The sequence below is a fragment of the Ixodes scapularis genome, unplaced genomic scaffold (assembly GCF_016920785.2).
Source record: "Ixodes scapularis isolate PalLabHiFi unplaced genomic scaffold, ASM1692078v2 PGA_scaffold3__209_contigs__length_174095766, whole genome shotgun sequence".
In the NCBI taxonomy this organism is placed as follows: domain Eukaryota; kingdom Metazoa; phylum Arthropoda; class Arachnida; order Ixodida; family Ixodidae; genus Ixodes; species Ixodes scapularis.
The window spans coordinates 92662867-92681388 of record NW_024609868.1 but is presented as its reverse complement, the minus strand read 5'-3'; the positions used below and the strand labels follow the sequence as shown (position 1 = coordinate 92681388).

At 45.7% G+C, this 18522-nt stretch overlaps 1 protein-coding gene across 2 annotated transcripts in view; it reads left to right on the top strand.

Moving 5' to 3' along the window:
* The window catches only part of LOC8026816 (putative helicase MOV-10), a 94083-nt gene that overhangs the window by 42017 nt on the left and 33544 nt on the right, over positions 1 to 18522 (top strand). For both annotated transcript variants that reach the window (XM_042292551.1, XM_042292552.1), the window contains one exon: positions 6507 to 6668. In XM_042292551.1, the coding sequence (XP_042148485.1) occupies positions 6507 to 6668 (162 nt within the window). The remainder of the gene's footprint in view (positions 1 to 6506; positions 6669 to 18522) is intronic.

Sequence of the window (18522 nt, the reverse complement as noted above, 5' to 3'; positions counted from 1 at the left end):
TAAGCTGTAAGTTTCTAAATTATACTAGCATTTAAATACAGTCGACTCTCGTTAATTCAAAATCTCTTAATTCAAACTTTCGGATAATTCAAGCTAACGTGCAGGTCCTATCCTACGCGTCTCTATGGGAAGAAACTCCTGATAATTCAAACTTTGCTTTATTCAAACAAATTTTCGGCCCCCCTCGAGTTTGAATTAATGAGAGTCGACTGTATCAGAGTTGGGAACTCTTTGGTGGTCTTTCTATGAAGGAGGAAACAATTCTGATAGGTGGAGTCTTGCACACAGGAGATAGCCACAGAAATTAACTTTCACCTTTCAACGGAATGTATGCAATGTTGATTACATTTCACTTTTCTTTAACTGCTGTGTCATTTGGTGTTGGAGCCAAGATTACACATTACTTAGACGCTAAAGGTTTACTCCTGGAAACTGCCTGGTGCTGTCAGACGCAGAGGTCAATTGCAATCTTTTTGAGGTGTACCATATTTGCACGAATATAAAGCAAGTTTTTTTTTCGAAATTATGTGCTCTAAAACGCACCTTGCGTTATATTCGGAATCGAGTTCAGCCTTGAGGCGCGAGAGTCTGGAGAAAGCCATCCCCCCCTGGCTCAATGCAAAATATCCGGTGGGAAAAGAAGTGGGGGTGTGGAAGGGAATTGATTAGCTATTGGGCCACGTGAAGGGGAGAATAGAAAACATAAAGCATTTTTATTGCTTTTATGTTTGTACAATGTGCGTACGCCGCAAAAACACAGCGCGCGCGCGCGCCGTGCGGGAATGCGGGCGCTGGCCAATTCGAGCCAAGCCAAACTGGGCCAAGTCAAGTCAACACAAGCCAAGCCAAGACCACCGACCGCGTTTACACAATCGTGCAACACAAGGCATTTGTTTATGCAGAGGGACCAGAACAAGAGGTGTGATCGTGTATCGGGTTCAGCAGTCTTTTTTCTGCTTGCGCATTGTTTAGTTTCTGCTCCAGAGTGGTCTGGTGTTTGTGTGTTGGTGTTACTGCTTCGTGCCTTGTTTGGATTGTGGGCTGCCGAGGAGCTCGCATGGAAGAAAAAGGAACTACCAGATAAGCAGATGCCGTGAGGCTGCTTATCTGCGTGCTGTGCCGCTGCTTATCTGCGTAGTCGCCAAGTGGATTGTGAATGGAAGGATCTGAGCAGTTAGGATGACTGCAGTCAAAACATAAACTGACATTTCTTCTATTTTCATTGACTTTTCACTTCTGCTATGCCCCCAAGTGTGAGAAATTGACGTGGCCTCGGTTCGCGTTATAATAGTAATAAATTTTTTTTTTTCTTTTTCAGGGCATCAAAACTTGCCCTCGCGTTATATTCGTGGTCGCGTTATATTTGTGCAAATACGGCAATTATGCACATAAGTCGAACCTCGATATAACAAACTTCAATGGAAAGAAATACTCGATTTAACAAAGTATTTCACTTTGCATAACTTGTCCTGAGAACCCCATGTATTTTTAGTCTCAATATAACATCTGTTTTGCTGCTATTTTAAGATAACTAAGTGCCATTGCCATAGAAGGCAATAAATAAATAAACTCTAAAAAACTACTTTGCAGATAAAAAAAAAAAAAAAATTCTGCGAGAACGCGAGCATTTGAGAGGTTAATTCATGGGGACGAGCCTCCCAACATGCCCAGACTGCCCGAGCATGCGGTGCCGGTAGTGCCGGCGAGGCAGGCAGCAAAGCACATCCCGCAGGGCTAGCCAGAAAATGCTGAGCAAAAAGTTACCACAGCATAACAGCAGCACCACTGATATTCACTGATCATTAGCATGGCACCGACAGCACAAGTACTATCCCACTGTAGCGCGAGGACCAAAATCGGCGGGAGCGGCGTAGCAGCGCTGTCATGCCATCTAGGAGGAGAGTGGGAAGACGCATTATTGTTTAAGTTCTTTCTCTAGATGAGAAAGCGAATGTTCTGGAAGCCATCTCCAAAGGCAAATGAAAGAAGGATGTTGTGGCTCACTTTGGCAGTGATGGAAGTGCTGCATCAATTGCACCATGAACGAAAGTCTGCTACATCTCGTGCCAAAGTGTCATTTTTGCTCAAAATTGCGCCATAACTGTGCCAGGATTGACTTAAAACAGAATGCACTAATATTTAGAAAAGTAGACGGAAAAAAAATGAGAGGCGCTATCAAGCGGCTCCGGTACAGCGTCAGACTTGGCTACTGCGCAACGGAGGCGCACAGCTGGGCTCGCGGCGGTGCTAGTGCGTCTGCCGCAGCTATGACGTCACTCCTCTGGAACGCGCAGACCAACAAGGCGTGCGCCGTGTGACGTCACTGCGTCTCGCGCAAGTGCAGCACGGCTTCTCGGGAGCCACGTGAAACTGCTCAACCTTGGCGAGTGTAGCTCACACTTCGAAAAAATGGTTTGAATATATTTCACGGCGGGCGGGGGCGGGCGGGGGAGCCCCGGAAGGAAGGAGGTGTCCGACATGGATGGTGGCTGGTGGCGTACTCTGTTTATTCAACGGTAAACAACATGGGGGTCAAGCGCCACTGGGACGCGACCCTGACAACACGGGCGCAATGGTGGACAGTGGCGCCACCTAGGTAGTGTATATAGAAACTGAAAAATTTAAATACATCTTTCCTTTTCTTAAAAAGTAATTCTCATATCCTTCCCTTTCTTGGAAAAAATGAATAAGCACTCTTCCCAAAACAATGAGGGAAGGAAAAACTGATGCCAAACTGCAGGGCAGTTGGAAAGTATGAAAATGCACTGAAATTAAATGCTTAGTGAGTGACTGCTCTATGTCAAGACACTGGAAAATACAAAGTGAATGAAATGGAAAAGCATGTCTCAATAACATTTGCGGAAAGCACTACACTGGAAAAGCTGCGCTGAGGCATTATGCTGGATAAAGAAAAATTCATATTGTTCACACATATCTTGAACCCAGTCCAAAAGAGTTAATGAAATAGTCCTTCAGCACATCTGGCAGCCGACGACGACACTCTTGCGCAGAGGCGTCTGGACCCTGGGGCTCTGGTGGCTCCGGTCTGCGGAACGGCTTGGGCTGCGTTGTGATGGGTGTCGACGACACTGGTACTGGGAACGGGACTGGCACCGGTACTGGTGCACCTTCAAAGGAGGTGCTAGAGGCTGCATCCTCAGTGGCAGTCTGTGCGCAGCTGGATGAACAGCTGGCGGCTGATTGGGCAGCAGCAGGAACTGCAGCAGGAACTGCAGACGGAACTGCAGCATGAAGGGCTGCAGGCAGGGCTGCAGCGGGAACTCAGGGCTCCGGGGGCGCCAAAATGTAGTAATCCCATCCCCGTCGCCAAAAATGTTGTGAATAAAAAGAAAGGTGGTCACCCGTAAAATAAAAGAGGGCCTGTGTGGGCCAAAACAAGTTCAAGGTGAGCAGTGGATGACTGCTCAGGTTCAAGGCCCGGCATGCAATTGTCGGAAGGATGACAAAGGGGGGAATTGACATTAGTCAATAGGCCTCAAGCCGCTGCTAGGGTTGAAAAGGAATTGCGAGGAATCATGCTGCAGTACAAGCCATCTAACATTTACAATGCAGATGAGACTGGTTTTTTTTATCAGATACTCCCAAATAGGACACTGGCCCTTAAAAGGAGAACGATGCCACTGAGGAAAGCACAGCAAGGAATGGGTCACGATTCTTTTCTGCAGAAATATAGACGCGAGTGACAAGCGAATGCTGTTCATAATTGGAAAAAGTAAGAAGCCGTGATGCTTCAAAGGTGCTCGGGGCCTCGAAATAGAATACACGTCCAACACAGATGTGAATGACCTGCGACATCTTCTGCGGGTGGCTTGATAACTCTGACAAGGTAAGGTGATGAATGACAGCTCCGTATTGTCTACTGCTGGAAAACTGTTCCACGCACCACATACCAGACCTGGAGCTAACAAACGTGGAGCTGCAATTCTTTCCACTTGACTGTACATCGTTGATTCAGCCGCTCGACTGGGGCATCATCAACAGTGTGAAGTGCGTGTATCACCGGTAGCTGATCGACAGGGTTCTGCTTAACCTTAGCCTAAAACGTTCAATGAGCGTGGACATCTTTCAAGCACTGGAAGTGCTCTCCGCATCTTGGAAAGTCGCAACAAACGAAACCATCCAGAACTGTTCCTGGAAAGCTGGGTGTATAACACCTGCAACATCAACAGCCAGGGCTCTCTGGGAAGCAAGCGAAAGCGCTCGCATAGTTTCGTCCGTTCCGAGTGAAGATGAGACGAATCAAGATGCTCTTCTGGGAGCATGGCAGTTCCTCCGTGGCAACACCGTTGTCTCCGACGATGTCATTCTGGAGGACTACCTCTACGGGGATTCTTGCATGGTTGCGACAAAAGAGGTTACCAATGCTTTCATTGTGCAGTACGTGGTTGGGAACTCGACGGAGGATGACTACGATTTTGAGGTTGATGCCCAAGAAACTTGCGAGATCCTGAGCAATTGGAAAGTGCTCGACGCAGTTGACGTACTGAGGCGGCACACGAGATCGCACAGGCAGCAAGATGCTGTGAAGTGTTCTGGGCGCAAGGCTTGCGCCTTGCAAACAAGGCGCAAGCAAATGTCACGGACTACTTTACCCGCAAAGAAATGTAATTTTCTGAGAGTTTTTGCACCCGTAAAACACTTCGAAAAGCTTTTGCATTCTAAACCCGAATTTTAATTAAGCAAATTTTTGATGTAACGAAGTAAATTGCAAATTTCACCAACTCGTTACATTGAGCTGGGTTTGACTGTACTGTAAAATGCGCAGGAAACACCCCTTCAAAATTCGGAGATAACCTTTAAAATCTGAGGGATTGGCGCTGGTTACGTCCAAGAGTGGAAGTGCAGAAGAGACGCATGATGGGGGTCTGCTTCACTGCTTTGCACCAGCGGGAGTGCATCAAGCCTCACTGCCTTGCGCTGGTGCGTGTGTGTCAAGCTTCTCTGTTTCGCACCGGCGTGCTCAGAGAAGCATCTCTCTTCACTAGGGGGACACTTGATATGCCCTTTGCTTATTTTTTAAAATGTTTCAAGGAGTAGCGGTAGGGTTGGGACATGAGCACGTGGTCAGTAATTTATGATAGCTTGTGGTTTTCTTGTAGTAACTTTGGTGAGATGGTTTACAAAAAGTTATTAGCTTCATCCCTAAGCAAAATAGATATTCAGTGGTTAGTGCTGCAACTAGTATATATACCATTTAATATCTGCTCCATATTATTACCGTATTTGCACGAATATAACGCGACCACGAATATAACGCGAGGGCAGTTTTTGATGCCCCCAAAAAGAAAAAAAATATTATTACTATTATAACGCGAACCGATGCCACGTCAATTTCTCGCACTTGGGGGCATAGCAGAAGTGAAAAGTCAAGGGAAATGGAAGAAATATCTGTTTATGTTTTGACTGCACTCATCCTCACTGCTCAGGTCCTTCCGTTTACAATCCACTTGGCGACTACGCAGGTATGCAGCAGCACGGCACCTGCTTGTCTGGTAGTTCTTTTTTCTTCCGTGGGAGCTCCTCGGCAGCCCACAATCCAAACAAGGCGCGGAAGCAGAAGCACCAACACACAAACACCAGACCACTCTGGAGCAGAAACTAAACAATGCGCTGGCAGAAAAAAGACTGCTGAACCCGATACACGATCACACTTCTTGTTCTGGTCCCTCTTCGTAAACAAATGCCTCGTGTTGCACGATTGCGTAAACGCGGTCGGTGGTCTTGGCTTGGCTTGTGTTGATTTGACTTGGCCCGGCTTGGCTTGGCTCGAATTGGCCGGTGCCCGCATTCCCGCATGGCGCGCGCGCGTGCAGCGTGCGCGCGATGTAAAAACACAAAAGCGATAAAAATGCTTTTTTATGTTTTCTATTCGCCCCTTCACGTGGCCCAATGGCTAGAAAATGGCCCTCCACACCCCCACTTCTTTTCCCATTGGATCTTTTGCATTGAGCCGGAGGGATGACTTTCTCCTCTGGCTTTCTCCAGACTCGCGCGCCTCGTGGCTGAACTCGATTCCGAATATAACGCGAGGTGCGTTTTGGAGCACGTAATTTCGGAAAAAAACTCGCGTTATATTCGTGCAAATACGGTATGTACTCATTTATTAACTGACCAAAACAAGTTGAAGGCTTGACTTACCTGATAGCAGTATTGGTACCTTTGGAGTTTTCTAAAGCTAGCATTGTCAAGCATACTGTGTCTTTCTGAGAAATGCAGCAGCAACTGAGGGGAATACACATTTATGGGGGCAACCAACATGGCCATGCAGCTTCATGTGCTGGCCAATGGTATTGTGTGAAACGCCGTCACGGTTGTGGTTCTGGTGTGCACCACTCACAATCGATTTAATTCTCAACTCTTACATGCATATGTTTTGCTTTACATACAGATCCAGCTTACCAATTTTTCTGAAAAATTCAAAAGCTTACTTACTGCATCATTTCAGCATCTTCAGGCTTGAAACTGAAAGGTTTTCTTCTACTAAGGTCTGCACGCTGATCCCATCGAGCCACATCCTGGTGGTGGCACCATCCAACAGCGCTTGCGACAACCTGGCAGAGAAATTACTGGGTTATCTAGGGCCGTCGCAGATACTCAGGATATACTCTGCCTCTGTGCACCGGAGCAAGCTGTCCAAGAAGCTGCAGGTAATTTGTTTATTCTTCAGGTGTCGCTAAATCGAGCAAACTATCAGATTGGATGTGTTTCAATGATGCGAGGTCAGTCTACCTTGTAGGGTGGTTCTGGTTCACACTGGGTGAGAAATCTAGCCAGAACAGTACAGTCGAGCCCGGTTAAGTCACACCCGGGTATTTCGAATTATTGCTTATATCGGACAGTCCAAACATCTCCTTGAAAATCACATGTAATAGTATAGGAGCGTTGTCTTTTTGTATCGAACTCCCATGAGCTCCCATGGCGGGGACACTCGATATAGCGAACTAAGCACGGCGGCCCTTCGCTTCTCCCCAGGTCAGATTGCGCCCACGGAGCACAAGCTCGCGTTGCCGGGCTGGCAGACCGCCAAGCCAGCATACGCACACGGGGATCTCAGGGATACTCAACAAAAAAGCAGTTGTAAAAAAAAAGAAAAAAAAAAAAAAGAGAAACGGAGAAAGAAAAAAAGAATTGAGGATGGCAAAAGCAAAGGGAAGGGCACGCGGTCGCGCGTAGAGAGGCCAGGGGGTGCTCCTTAGCCTCAAGTCAAGTGTGTGTTGACAACGGTTGAGCAATCACACTTCTAACGCCTTATCTTCGTTTACCTTTTTGTTTCCCTGCTTTTGCTTTGCGCGTTTCTTTTTTTTTTGCCTTTTTTTGTTGCTTGAATTTAGTGAGGTTTCTTTTTTGTTTTAACTTTATTCTATGGATCGAGTGTTTTTTTGTTTGTTTTTATACGACTTGCTCTTTCCGTTCTTTCATATTTTTTTTTATAATTCGTGTTTTGTCGCTAATGACGTGCAGAGGTCGCGCGCGCGTAAACGATCGCAAACATTGTGGCGTAAATGCTGTGGTGTTTGTGATCTTTACCAGCTAATCTCTAAGGTATTTAGCGACTCTTAGTGGCTCTATTTGGTAAGGTCCCCTCTTAGTGGCTCTATTTGGCAAGGTCCCATTTGTCGCAGCCTTCGGTATTAGCAGAGAAGTGCGGAAATTTTAATTAGAGCTTAAGTTAACATATTTTTGTATATCAAATTATTGATATATCAAACTATTTTACGATCCCCTTTGAATTCGATATATCCGGGTTCGACTGTATGACTGGCGGCCTGGGGTCTTTAACATGCATCGCGCAGTAGTGTTATGCTACCACGTGCCGATACAATGCTCATCTAGATTGAATTAAACAAAGGTGGGGATCAAACCCAGGGTCTCTTCCTGCAGTGCCAGCTTTTACTCTGTGTACTCCAAGCTGTTGTGTAGTAACATACCTGGCCATTAGCCCTGTAGGTGTCTCCAGACTCGCAAAATTAATGGAGTTGAAACGCAACCCTGTGTACACATATAGTCAAATTGTACCTTTCACACCTTTAAAAGTGAAAGGAACAATTCACACCCTTAAGGTTGTGAATTTTTTCATTGTTTCTAAAGTGAATTTTTTAGATGTGTCAAAGGATGAGGTTTTCAGGTTCCCACGCTCTAATCCCTGCTTTCGCCCGAGCCCGATGCAGCTAGAAATAAATAGGTAGCGACTATTTCAACGTCCACTTTCAAAATATTTTTTTAATTTTGACGTCCATGGTGACGCCACTTCCTGAAGATATGAAAACATTAATTTCCAAATGTGTTTTGACATCCACCGTCAAAATATTTTTGTAATTATTTTGACGTCTCATACTTGAAACTTTGGAGCGAGCTTCAAAAATTGAACTAAAAACAATAATAAAAAAAAAAAAGCGGAAAAAAAAATTGTTTGCTGGCTGTGTTGTGGTTTGACCATTCGACACAAATTTTACGGAAACAAACATTCTTCCCTTTAAATAAAGTGTGATTAAAAAAACAAAAAAACCTTGACGTACATGTTTGGTTGTGCTCAACATTACAAAATGTGGCACCACTGCATTTTATAATTTGTTTCACGTGTTTTATATAAACAAAGGAGCTAAATGCTGTGTCATAAAATTTGCAGTTTCGAAAATGTGTGTATCTCGTACGTACAACCGTGCCAGAACTTGTGTTCGTTTGCACCGGTCAAAACTAGGCAGTATTTGCATTTACAACCTTTTATTTGGCATCCCGCTTGTTTTATAGTTAACCAGCTCGTTATACATGAACCAAACAGATAATCTAAACTGCGCAACAAACTCACGAAACCCGGTTAAAAACTGGGCGGGAGCCAGATGCAAAGCGAGACCGCAACCATACAAAGACGCGCCCGCAAGATATGAAGACACAAAAAGCGTGCCGAATTTCTCAGTGTTATTAGTGTATGCAATTACATTACGCGCAGGCGAGACAGGGATATCCAGCTCGCCTTTGTTTTAGATTAACATTTTAAGTAAGACAGGTGGCGAAATAACATGCAAGCTCAGAACATTGCCACCGGGCGTGTGAGGTCCTAATGAATCAACTGTCTAGCCAGTCCCACACACGCTGAATAAGACATTTCCAATGCTGACTAGGACCGAAACTTCCTAGGCACGCAACAGATGAATCCTTCAAAATAACAACACAGCACTGACAAACTAAACAGAACGAAACCACGAAAACAGCTTTCACCCTACCACTGCGACGACCGCATTGAAGGTAGACGTCGGAATAATAATGCCCCTATTTTGACGTTTTATGGAAGTGTCTACGCAGACGTCGAAATAATTTATGGAATATTTTGACAGTGGACGTCGAAATACCATGAACAACTTAATTTTCGTGGGTACCTAATTTTTGCGAATCGCCGACAATTCGCGAAAAATAGGTCCTGCAAACAACTCTGGTAAAATGTAAACACATTGGAATTTATATTAAGATCCCACCGCGTAGCAAAACTTAGAACCCGCAAATTATTAAAAAAGTTCAGCCTTGACCTACATTGCGAAATGTTAGACCCAAACCAGACTTGAGCTCGAACAGGACATGTCATTTATTGCCAGATTTAAGTTGGGTTCGGGTTTTCGGGCTTGCCTGAGCCCACGCACATCTCTAGTAGACTTTTTGGTTAAGTCTGCTCAGCGAGTAACCTCCTTGTTTTGTTAAAAAAATGAAAACTGCTGTGACCCAAAAAGTTGTTTGTTATTTGATAATTAACCTTGGTGAAACCATTGGGCTGGTGTTTTCTCGGTGTCTATATGTAGTACCAATGATGTCATTGCTGTTTGAATGTTCTGAACCTGCTACACCTTGCCAGATTTCACCAAAATGTGAGGAATTTGGGCCAGTATTGTCAAAAGTACATTTTCCTTAGTGCTGAAACAAATAGCTCAGGCCCTGCTGCACTTCTTGATTGCTTTAGTAGGCTTGTGTGAATTTTAAATAGGTTTCAGTTATTGCTGAGTTTTTCCACGTCATTCATGCAATGATGTTTCAGATGATATTTTTTATATTCAGGTAAAAAATGTGAAAGCCATGCTAATGGTTGGAGAGTTCAGGTACATGTGAACGCCTTAGCTAATTTGCTTTGGGATTATGTTTTTGAAGCTCGAGACATAGAGATTGCCAAAGTTTCACTATGGCACTTTGCACAGCCATCGGTTTTACACCAAAGCACGCACATACCATAGTAATAACTTCCTAATTTATTTTATGACAGATTTATAACATGTACACAGAATATTAAAAATAATTCATATGCATAAAAAGCTATGAAACATGTCAAGTAAACACTGTTTAGATACACATTCACAAATTATTTACCAACAAACTACTTAGTTCCAACAGTGTGAAACATAAAAAATGAGTGTCTTTAAGTGAATTTTATGAATATATATATAAAAAAAGGTGCAGGCATTATTGTAGTTTTGTTACTAATGAAGAAACTGCTGATATCTCTAAATGTGGCCAAATAACATACCAATATTTAAATAAAAAAAATATATATATTTATTAAATTTAACCATTTGTAGTGACTTGATCTAACTTGGGATGCATTGCTGCATGATATCGGCTCCAAAAAGATATTTTCTGTAACCTACTAAGGCTGTTCAGGGGTTCTGCTTTATCATAGGGTGTAAGAAGTCATGCTGTTCCTAACTTAGCTTTATATTAACCTAATTATATCAAACACTGTTGTTGTTTTTTTCTAAATTTTTCCTTTGGTATGGACCAATACTACATCAACCTTTTTTTACAGTGCGATGCATACTTTTCACAGGAACGATGTGGCCCGTGTTTCGTGAAACACCCTGTATACAGGGTGTATACGGGTTTTTAAGTTTCGGTTTGCAATCGGAGCGCTTCTCGGCACCGACGGCACAGCACCCCGTGGACAAATAGTGCAAGCAGTCTCTGCTGCATTGCGCGAGGACAGCGCAGCAGGGGTTGGGTTGCACTATTTCTCCACAGGGTGTGGTACCGTTGGCGCCGAGAAGAGCTCCCTTTGCAAAACTTGAAAACCCGTCGAAATCATGCGGTTTTTCAAAAAGCTGTAAAGTACCGCGCGTGCCATTCTATCATTCTGCAATTTGTTGATTTAGTGTTTTTCAATGATGCTGAGCAAGGTTCTAATTGAAACCATGCCCTAAAATTCAATATTTAAAAAATAATTAACTACTTAATTATTTCAAACGTAAATAATTTTCATAGGCCAAAACTAGAACCAAAACGACGCGAGCCTTTTCTTCGGTGCGATGCATAGTTTTCGCAATATCGAATTTGTCCAACTTTCGTGAAACACCCTGTATATAGCTGGGTGCTTCTTCCAAGGACATTACTTTCATATACCGTAAACTACTGGGGGAGCGCCCACTATACTTTTACTGAAAACCGCATTAATCTAGACATGGTTGCTTGTCCAGTAAAATGGGTGCTTAATGTTTAATTTGCAGAATTTTCTAGTTTGCAACACATTAATAATGGGCGCTTAAACGAAGTGGGCACTTCCGCAGCATTTTACAATAGTATATATTTTACAGAAATACACAAAATATGACGAACCATCATTTTATGAACTGACTTGGAAACACCCAACAACAAAACCCTTGTGGTTATCATCATCTATCTGTATTGCTGCATGGTGAGCTGGTTTGTTTCTTTGTTTCACAGAAGGTCGAAAACCAAGATACCAACTTTTGAGATACTACTTCTTAGCCTTCTTTTTTTAGTGACAGACCTTTCTCATGTGCGGGCTTGGGTCTCTCGGTAATGTGCTGTGCATACAGTTCTCAACTGCCCACAGAAGCAGCATCCGCTGACAGTTCAGGAGCAAGAGGCCTGGGGAAGGGAGAGGGGTTTTAAATAATTAAAAATTATTGGCCTGCAATTTTTCCACATTTAAAGAGGTCAGCTGTGCTTCTGTATTAATAACATAGCTAAAAAGTAATGGTAAGCATATCTTTTTTATGTATTTGTTAAATTCGTATGAAGATGCTCATTCTTATGTTTAGAGCCATTCCATGTGAAGTAGCTTGTTGGTAAATAGTTTCTTAATATGCCCCTAAAACGTGTTTACATGACGTGTTTCACAGCTTTAATTGAATATAAATCTTTTATTGTAACTTTTAATTGTCGCCGACTGATTTTTTGGACGCTGATAATGCGGTTGAAAGTTTGATTTTTTGGACAAAATCGTTGAGCGATCAGCAGGAAATGCCACCTAGAAGCTACCATTTTAGATTCTATGCTGGCTGCACATGGATTGGTTTGGTTTGGCAGTGCTAATTGAGTACTGCTAAGTCCTACTGCTAGGTGACGCTATGCAATGGCTTTTTAGGGTGCAGCGCTTAGGCGCTTGTTCCTGCGTTTTGCAACGTAGCCGTCGGCATAACAGGAGGAGGGGAGGGTACAGAGGAGGAGGACATAGAAGAGGAGGGGAGGGTAGGAGGTACCTCCCCTTCTCCTCTTCCACGCCCTCCCATTCTTTCCCTCAAGTGCTGTACTCTAATTTTGCATTACAGAGATTTGTAAACGTCATTATTCTTATTATTTTTTTTTTTTAATGTGAAACATTCTTTGGTTAGCTCAGGATTTCGTGAAGCTAGATTGAGTTTTCCAGCTAGATGTAGCGGGAAAATTGACATTGTTACCGAAAAAATTACGTCACAACTTCGTGTCACGTGACCTCCACACAAATTCAGTTTCCCTGCTAGATTTAGCGGGAAAATTGTGTCGCATAATCTCAACACCAGTTCAGTTTTCCTGCTGACTTGGGGAGAAAAATTACATCACATGACTGTATCACACGATGTATGCATAAATTTGGTTTCTCCGCTTAATTTAATGGAAAAATTGACATCATGTGACACTATCTCACATGACCTATACATCAGTTCAGTTTCCCGACTAGCTGGAAAATAGACGTTGATGACCTCAACGCCAATTCAATTTCTTCGCCAGATTTAGCAGTAAAATTGATGTCGCATGACCTATACACAAGTTCAGTTTCCCCGCTAGATTTAGCGGGAAAGTTTACGTCACATGACATGGGGTCTGGGCAGGGTTTCAGAGAGCGCTACCGTCGGTCGATCATCAGCACCACTGTGGCCAAATGAGGCAATACTGAGACGACTAAAATCGGCAGCGCCACCGGCGTTTCTTTGCGAGATTACATGATTACCAACTTCGAGCGTTGTGTTGCACGCTACACTACCGACTGTTTTAAGAATCTATCAAATGTTATGTATATAATTGCGCATGCATGTGTGGTTGTGTCGTTCTAGCATTAAGGTGTTTTAGTAGGTGCCTTCCTCAATAGGTAGACAACCCAAAACAGGAGCTTGCAGAACAAAATTGATCGCCCTGATATTACGGCCGAATATAGCTATATAGAATATAGAATATAGTTTCAGAGGGAAATTTTTGTTAACTGGTGCTATTCGGCCCCATGTTATCCAAAGCTTTATTGGCTCTCACTTTCCCATTGAAATTTTTAGAAAATCGCATAACTTTTGGTTATGAACGGTTCATTCTGAAACTTTTGCGTCTGGTTCGGATTGCTAGCGCTATATTTGGGCAGATGTCGTGTCCGTGTGGTGATGACAACTACAGCCCGAATACTTATGAGTTTAATATGACCCAGAAGAGCCTCAGTGCCTAGCTTGCGCCATCGGTAGCTCGCAGTTCCAGAGTGCGCGCTCAGGGATCGCGCGCACAGGGCAATGCCGATCTTCGTCCTTTATGCGCGAGTGGCGCCGCGCTGGACATCACACTCCTTCCCCCTCTAGAGGCCGTCGCCATATCTTTGAGGAGGTCGCCTTTGACGTTGAGGTCTAGCGGAACTGTTTGATGGAACCAAGTCGGCATTGGGCTGCACTTCTGCTTGAGCCTCTGGGGCACATTGCTGTTCTGCTGGTGACGGTTCCCCAGTCGTCGGAATGGTCCACTGCGCTGGTAAACCTTGTGGGCCATTACTGGTCTTCGCTGTCGAAGATGCTTCTGTGACAAAATGTCTCGGGTGGTCTGTTACCGGGTTCCTTATGTGATCTTCGTGTCGTCGTACTGTGCCTTGGTCTGTTCTGATGATCCAAGAACGAGATCCAAGTCTTCTTATGATTGTTCCTTGGATCCACGACGGTTTGCCTGTAAAGTTCTTAACGAACACCTCTCGGTTAACAGAAAGATTTCTGGGAGACTTGGTTGTTCCTGGTGTATCCTCATCTCTTCCCCTTGCTTGCGGTTGGAGGCGAGTGATCGCCGTTGACAACTCGCGACCCAACATCAGCATGGCTGGAGTCTGTCTCGTCGCGCAACTGATGGTGGTGTGTTGCTTAAAAAGAAACCGAGCGATTCGGCACGATAAGCACCCCGTCTTATCCTTCGACACCGCTTGTTTGGTCTCGTAAACCATCCTTTCAGCTTGTCCGTTGGTCGCCGGATGGTACGGTGCACTCGTGACGTGTCGAATACCGTTATTCTTAAAGAACTGTTCGGTTTCGGCTGATACCAGTGACGTACCGTTGTCGCTGACGATCTTGCGTGGTACTCCGAATGTTGCGAATACATTACGGAGTTCCTGGATGAGTGAGCTGGAAGTGATGGTGTTCATTTGACGAACTTCCAGCCATTTGCTGAAGGCGTCAACTATTATCAGCAACATCTTGCCTTCAACGGGTCCGGCGAAGTCGATATGTAATGTATCCCATGGCGTCGTCGGTCGTTGCCATTCCGGAGAAGGTGCTTTGGGCGGTGCCCGTTGATGCTGTTGGCAATTGCTGCACGTTCTTGCCTTGGCTTCGATGTCTCTGTCTACACCAGGCCACCAAACGTAACCTCGTGCAGCTGCCTTCATGGCCACCATGCCTCGATGACCTGCGTGGAGTAGCTCGAGGACGTGAGCTCTGGCTGCACTGGGAATGACTACCCTCGTGCCTCGCGTCAAGCAACCGTTAAGTGTCGACAGTTCAGTGGCGATAATTTTGTACAGCCCGCACTCGTCCTTGCTCAACTCTCCCAGATTGCCGTGATGTATGGCCTTGTAGACGAGTGCCAAAGTTTTGTCTTGCGCTGTGAGCGCTGCAATGCGTTCTGGGCAAAGTTGAGGAATAGGCGAGCCGGCCAACATCAGTACATCTCCAGGTTGGCAGGGCTCGTCGACACAAGCAGGTAGCGGTAGCCTGCTCAGAGCGTCTGCGTTTTGATGTAATCGTCCCCGTCTGTACTTCAACTCGTAGTCGTATGCACCTAGTTTGATGCACCATCGTGTCATACGCGGGGATAGCACTTGAGGTATTGTTTTCGAGCCTCCAAGTATTCCCAGAAGTGGTTGGTGGTCCGTGTAGATGGTTACCTGTCGTCCAGCGATGTATTCATGGAAGTGACATGCTGCATAGACAATGGCCAACCCTTCTTTATCCAGCTGGGAATAGTTTTTCTCTGCTGCTCCTAGCGTCCTCGACGCAAAAGCAATCGGAGCCTCACGTCCCAAGGCGTCTCTCTGAGCAAGCACTGCTCCTACGCCGTAAGGGGACGCGTCGCAGGAAAGAAGCAGGGGCTTGTTTTCGTCATAGTGGGCAAGGACCGTGGATTCCTTGACTAGTTGCTTGAGCTTTCGGAACGCTTCCTTGTGACTGTCCTTCCAGAGCCAAGGAACATTTTTCTGGAGAAGCTTGTACAGGTCTGTTGCGACTGTAGCTCTGTTCTTGAGGAAGCGGTCATAAAATGCCAACAACCCCAGAAAGGCTTGCAGCTCAGGTTTCCCGGTTGGCTCTGGAGCGTCTAGAATCGCTTGCACTTTGTCAGCGGTTGTGTGAACCCCTGAAGCATCAATTTTGTGTCCCAGGAAGGTAGCTTCGCTGACTGCAAACTTGCATTTTTCTTTTTTTAGTCTCAGGCCGGTGCTGTCTAATCTGGACAGTACTTGTTCCAAACGCTCAGCATGTTCTTTCTTGCTCGCTCCACTGATGATGATGTCATCTAAATAGACACTTATTCCGTCTATGCCGGCGAGTGTTGTTTCCATCATTCGCTGGAAGATCGCTGGTGCTGCTGAAATTCCGAACGGAAGTCGTGTCACTCGGTACAATCCTTTCATCGTATTGATTGTAAGTACAGCTGCCGTCTCTTCAGTTACCTTTAGTTGCTGGTATGCTTGGCACAAGTCTAGCGTGGAGAAAGTAGTTCCGCCTCTGAGGTTCGAGAGCACTTCTCCTGTTGTTGGTAGCGGATAACTGGCCTTTTTCGATGCGGCGTTTACCGTACTCCTGTAGTCGCCACAGAGTCGGATAGCTCCGCTCTTCTTGCGAACGAGTACAAGCGGCGTAGCCCACTCAGAGTGTTGAACTGGCTCAATTATCCCTTGGTTCTGCAGCTGTTGAAGCTCGTCTGTCACCGCTGATCGTAGCGCGAGAGGAACAGGGCGAGCCTTGCAAAACTTTGGCGGGGCTCCTTCCTCCAGCTCCAAGTGCACTGGAGGTCCCGTGTATCCAGCGATGTCGTCTTGGAATACCTTGGAATGTCGTTGTAGCACTGCCTCCACCTCCGGTGGCGTGGTCTGCTGCTGCATCTGATTGATTCCTTGAACTCGGATGTTGAGCGCGTCGAACCAATCTCTACCCAAAAGGCTGCAGCCGGCCCCTTTCATTACCAGAAGCGGCAGTAGGTAATCCTTGGACTTGAAGCGTACTCGAACTTGAAGCGATCCCAGAAGTTTCAGGCCTTCGCCACTCCAAGTGTAGAGCTCCAAGTCGTTCTTCGTGAGCTTTGGTGGGTTCTTGGGCCAGGTTGAGCGAAATGTGTCTTCGCTTATCAACGAACAAGCGGCTCCAGAATCGACCTCGAACTGAAGTGGTTTACCTTCAATCCGAAGGGAAACATAAAATTTCGGGAAGCACCTTCGCGTGGTCAGCTGGTTCAGCTCATGACATGTACATCTAGAAGAACACGCTGGCTGGCTCACCACTTCAGTCGCTGCTTCAACGTTGTAGTTAGCTTTCTTGTAGCCTGTTTTACCTTGTTGTTTTTTCTTTGCAATGCATGCCTTTTCAATGTGTCCTTCCTTTTTGCAGTAGTGACACTCGGTAGTCTTGAATCGGCAGGCCTGTGGGTCGTGTTGACCTGTGCAACGATAACACGGACGTCCCTTGTATGAAGCGGACTTGTTGCATGCATCCGTTGTCTTGTTGACCTGGAGATCCTCCTTGTTTTTTATACTCTGTTGTTGTTTCGAGGCACTCTCAGCACGGACGGCGATGTCTAAGGCGCTTGCGAACGTTAAGTTCTTTTCTGCGAACAGACGTTGTTGCAGAAGTTCGTCACGGATGCCGCAGACAAACCTGTCGCGCAGCATCACGTCCAGTGGCAGTTTAGTGTCCCATTGTGGAGTTGCCGGTTGTGCAGCCGTAGCCACTGCATCGGGTGCTGCTTGTGACGCCGGTTGCTGCGACGCCGGTTGCCGTGCCGTTGTCGATGCCCCAAGCGTAGTTGCGGAAGCTAAGATGCCGAAATTGCAGTCTCCAGCCAGCATTTTGAGTGCCGCCACGTAGCTGTTTATGGACTCGTCCGGTAGTTGGTCTCGCCTCTGGAAGTTGTACCGGCTATAGAGCTCCGAAGGTTTTGGATCGAAGTGCGCGCCGAGGATCGTCACGAGTTCTTCGAACTCGACATCCCCGGGTCCTCTGGGTGCTACCAACGCTCGTACGATGTCATATGTTTCTGGACCGCACAGCGTAAGTAGGACAGCTCGCTTCCTGTCCACGGCGCTGATGTTATTCGCCACGAAGTAGAATCCGAGGCGCTCAATCCAGGATGCCCATGACTTGCCTGAGAAGGCTTCCATTTTGCCTGACTTAGACATGGCTCGAGGTCTGAGGTTCCAGGCGTCGTAGGTCCTTGATTACTCGTCGCCAGTGTCGTGTCCGTGTGGTGATGACAACTACAGCCCGAATACTTATGAGTTTAATATGACCCAGAAGAGCCTCAGTGCCTAGCTTGCGCCATCGGTAGCTCGCAGTTCCAGAGTGCGCGCTCAGGGATCGCGCGCACAGGGCAATGCCGATCTTCGTCCTTTATGCGCGAGTGGCGCCGCGCTGGACATCACAGCAGAGAATGAGCGTTAGGTGATGCATAGTTTATTTTTGCAATAAACAAACCCCCATAATTTTTTTTTTTTTTTTTTTGTGACAGTCTTATTATTTTTCCATGTGCTCTTGTAGTTCTGTGTTTACCTGCGGATAAACTCTGGCCCGTCTGGAACCCTTCCCCAAAAAAACGTGCCCCAGCATTCTATTTGTGTTGGTACATATTCGAAAGCGCGAGTGCCGTATTTGGTCGTGGCAGGATGTCGTGAACCAAGGTTGGCAAATCGAAACCAAAACTTTGGCCAATGAGTTTCCAAGATGCTTTGCGTGGCACTATGTCGCTTCAATCGCTTTGATTTTTCGAGAGGTCTATATCTGATTTACATAATATTGGGTTTAT